Source organism: Cryphonectria parasitica (assembly GCF_011745365.1).
Source record: "Cryphonectria parasitica EP155 unplaced genomic scaffold M406scaffold_2, whole genome shotgun sequence".
NCBI lineage: Eukaryota > Fungi > Ascomycota > Sordariomycetes > Diaporthales > Cryphonectriaceae > Cryphonectria > Cryphonectria parasitica.
Window position 1 is genome coordinate 856,985 of NW_024468910.1, and position 4,633 is coordinate 861,617.

General features: G+C 30.0%; 1 protein-coding gene across 1 annotated transcript; it reads right to left on the bottom strand.

Moving 5' to 3' along the window:
* Positions 1 to 644: 644 nt before the first annotated feature.
* M406DRAFT_251006 (uncharacterized protein) lies at positions 645 to 848 on the bottom strand (the record flags this gene model as incomplete). Its single annotated transcript, XM_040916735.1, has 1 exon — positions 645 to 848. A coding segment is annotated over one exon (204 nt), but the record flags the coding sequence as incomplete, so codon positions are not given.
* Positions 849 to 4,633: the final 3,785 nt, after the last annotated feature.

Here is a 4,633-nt window from a genome sequence, read left to right on the forward strand (position 1 = left end):
AACTACGAGTTAGCATTATCTCATAGAATAAGAATATACTCAGTTTTCCACATTTCACTACTGGAACTAGCAGCACAGGAAATATTAACAGATAATACAGCAGAAGTAGAAAATAATAAATCAGAGTATGAGGTAGAAAGAATTCTCAAGTACAGAAGCATAGATAATACAAGGGAATATCTTATCAAGTGAAAAGGTTACTCAGCAAGCGAAAATTCATAGGAATTACAGAAGAATATTGAGAATGCTCAAGAAAGAATAGCTGAGTATTGGAAAAGAAAGAAAACCAGTATCTAAGATAATTGCTCCGCTCCAAACCGAAACCCAGAAGCTTCAGAAACCTTACTCTCCAGAAAGCTCAACCAATCTATCACAGAATCTCCCAAATCCACAGAATTCCAATCGAAACCTTCAGAAAAAGGATCCTCAGCTATAACAGCAGATTCCTCTGCTACTACAGCCTGCACTTCAGCAGCAATACGCACCCTCTCAGCCTCAGCTTTCTCAGCCTTTATACAATTCAATTCCTTCATGCAAGTAATACTACAATGCAGAGCACATTTCATCTTCTCAGATCACATCCGCTTCTGTTAGCGCAAACGAAGAAGCTCAGTCTCCCTCTTCTCAATCTCATTCTCCAACTTTCAATGTTGAATAGCAATATTGCAAAGCTCCTCAGGGGAAAAGCTTATAATATTGCATTTGGAGCAGCTTAGTTGAATGTATTCGATGCAACGAGAAGAGTCTCCGGGAAATACCTTGCAGAACCCGAAATTACAATTCTTGCAATAGGAATAGATGGGCATCTCGATAAAATTTTCCAAAAGATGAGAAACCAAGAAATCTCGATCTCAGATACTTTTTGGAACGGGAGAAGATTTGCAAATACGGGATTTATTAATTCTATTCAATATCTCAATCAGGAAAGCAAGATCATGCATACGAAGAACTTATTAGAATATTTACAGAAGATTGTTAAGAATAACAACTGATAGGAGGGAGATAATATTATAACTTATCCAACATATAGATTATAGAATAGGCTCTACCAACTAAGAAATCAGATATTACAATCCAATGTTGAATACTAATCAGGATTATATAATCCGGATTAGGATTGCTAGTGCAACTATGTTAGCTATGAATATAATTAACATATTCGAAGAAATGATTATGAGGAATCATAATATAGTTAGAATAATCAGAACTAAAGAGCTGAATATATAAGAATACGTTCATTACCATTAGATGGATCCAATATATAGCTCTTCAGTTATCAATCTAAGTATCAGATTACTCTTTACTCTGATAGCTCCAAAGGCAGTGAATACTTGCATTGCTTACTGAGACTTGTACGGTTCCGTATTCAAGGACTTGATACTTCGACATCGCTCTTGTTAGCATAAACCCCTTTGTATACTTAGGAATCTTCGGATTGCTGCAGTGCTCATTACAAATAGCTTTATTAGAAGATGAGTAATTGCAAGAGGGATTTGCAAAGATATAAAGTTAAGGGATTGAGAAGGTATTGATTAAGAAAGAAAGGTAGAGAAGAATGCAGCTTTAGCTAGAGAATCTATTGAAAAAGGTAATATTATGTAAGCAGAGCAGTTAATAATTTGCTCTAATATTAGTATATAGGTTTGGAGCAGCATTAATAAGAAAGAAAAAGAGTATATATATGTTCAAGAAAGATAGTTGTGAAGAGATTGAAGAAGGAAGAAGAATAGCTAGCTGCAAGTATGAATAGAATAGCTAATTTATCTTGTTTAGCAACTATTCAAATAATTTACTGCTTTTCATTTGTTACAAAGCAAACAGCTTTATTCTTAGCTAGATAGAAGCTATTTAGCAATAAACTGAATAGAAAGCGTAGTAACTCAGTTGAATATATTTATTACTCATTGCTATCTTATCAATCTTCAGCAAACTATTTAATAATCTCTCTCTCAGTTTACCTTGCTTTTTAATTCATTCTTTATATAACAACTTCTCCTTCTGTTAACCTTTCCTTGTTCAGCTCTGCAATATATTCAAGATATCTCGAATTATTACTAATGCTGTTTTCTCTTTGCAGATAAATACTGCTTTTCAAGAAGTTAATAAGATTTGAATCTAGTTTTCTTCTTCAATTCCTTCTTCTTAGAGCAGCAACTATTACTAGCTTAAGAATATCTATATTAACTTCCTTGATATTACAGATTTCAATATTATTAAGAAAGATCTTAGCTTAATATATGCTTTTTGAAATATTTAAAGCGATATTATATTTTGAAATAACTTACTGCTAAGCTCTAGCTTTGCTGCTTATTTTATAAGACTGAATAATAAGAATTCTATTAAACTAAATCCTATTATAATATATAAAGCTGATTAAAAGCTCTTCAGCAAATATCTTATTTGCATCTTTTCCTAATCTAAGCAAGTAAATTCCCTTCTTATTCAATTCTATAATCAGCATAATCTAGTTCCTTGCAATTACTGCTCTTATCAGTATACTACTGCTTATATATTTGTATAAGAGCAGCAGATTAATATTAACTAGCTTTTCCTAGAATACATCTCAATAAAGAGCTTTTTCAATAAAAAGTGCAGTAATTGCATTTATTATGCAGAATCTGAGTATAACTATATTAAAGACTTTTCTTGTATCAAAAAGCGCAGTATACAAGTAAGATTTCCATTCTGATATTCTTGATTAGATTTAAGTATATACTAATCATTATTCTTCTTGCAGTATCAGCATTTGTTTTACTAATTCAGCTTTCAATATATAATCAAAGTAGATTCTTAAATTAATTCTAATGCTAATATTAAATATATTATTATAGCTTAATACAAGCTTATGCAGAATAAAGATATTGCATATAATTAGATTAAATAGATTTCTCTTATACTAAGAAAATAATATTTATAGAATATTATAAGTCTTATAATCAACTATGATTACAATGCTTAAGAAGATTACTGCTAACTTTATCTGTATAGATTAGCAAGAAGAGTACTGCTTCTTCTGCTTCTAAGAAGGAAGTATCTGAGTCTGAATAAGCAGCTCTATAATCTGTATCTTGCAGCAAGAATAAAAGCAAGAGCAAGGCTGTAGTAGAATCTTGTATTAAAAAACAAGCTAAATTCGTTTAATCTCAAGATTCTTTCTTTGTTTTTAATAACGATTCTTCAGCAAATAATACAGATAATATAAATCTGAATAGAATAAGAAAAGAGCTATTGGATAACATTTATAGGTATTCCGGTAATAAGAATAATATATAAAAGTAAGGGATTTCCATAGATTGCAGTATTTCTTTAGCGCTCTGCATTTTTCATATATTATATTCCAATATACTGCAATTTTTGAATAATGAAAATAGCTTTAGAGCTGATTAATATGCTCTATACTGAATACTTTGAAATTTTTAAGTGGATTTACAATATTCTGTAGCGAGTAATAGCAAACAATACTTCATTCCTTCTCTCCTAGCAAAATATACGAGATGGAATAGAAAAGATGAAAAGAAAATGTATTTTGCGAATAAAAAGAAATATAAACAGAAAGAAATCAATCTTCTCTACAAGCTAGGAATACTGATTTAGTTGAAATTGATATAAATATTCCACTTCTATCTACTTTCTTCTATTCTTGCTTCTTCTTCTCTGCTGCTTATATGAAATATTTATTATTACTAATTCCATTTTCATTCTCAATATTATCATTCGCTTTAATTGCTAGATTAATAATTTCTGAATCAGAACTAATTTAGCTAGATATAGAGTTGTACTCAATAATATCTGGAATTCAGAATGTAGCATTGTTGCTTAAATCTGCTTTCTGAACTTCGAAGATATTATTATCTGATTCCTCTTATTAGAAAGTTCTTATCGAATCCAGCTTTTCTGCTAATAATTAGTTAGATTGAAGCTTAATATCTTCTTTCTAGAGCATAAGCATCTCAGATTTCCAAATACTATTCATATTTCATACAAACTTTTTGAGATTAGTAGCTAAATATATACTTTTTAGCAGAACTCCATCTATAATCTTAAGCTTATAAATATATTTATTTAGAACTTAAGCAATCAAATATAAACTCTTTTATTTATAAGAGATCTTAGCATTGCATGAATAGCTTATTTTCCAAATGTAATTATAAATAAGCATAAGATTTCCAATATTCAATTGAGATTTTTATATTAGATTCTGTATTTAACTTTTAGCTGCAATCTTTTAATAATATGCCTAAACAGCTTCAATTGCTTTCTGCATATTATCTTCCTTAGCTATAATTATTCTTAATCGCATTTCAAATACTTTCTAAGAGAATTGGTCTTCAGTTCATATAAGAACTCTTTATATCAGGATTTTAGTTTCAATTAGAATAAGCAGCTTCTAACCAAAAATCAAATAGAAGAAGCTATATCCATGCAACTAGCGAATTGTAATCCTTTCAGCAAAGAGTACAAATCTCAAATACTGCTTCTATCTTCAGAATTGAGTATTAGCTAGCTTAGCAAGAGCATTTACTAAGAAAAGATAATTAGCTTCTACTTATTCTTAAGCATAAGAATTGTAACTAAAGATCTGAATAAGCAGAATTCCAAGAGCTCTGATAATCTTAGCTATTTCAGCCTTGTT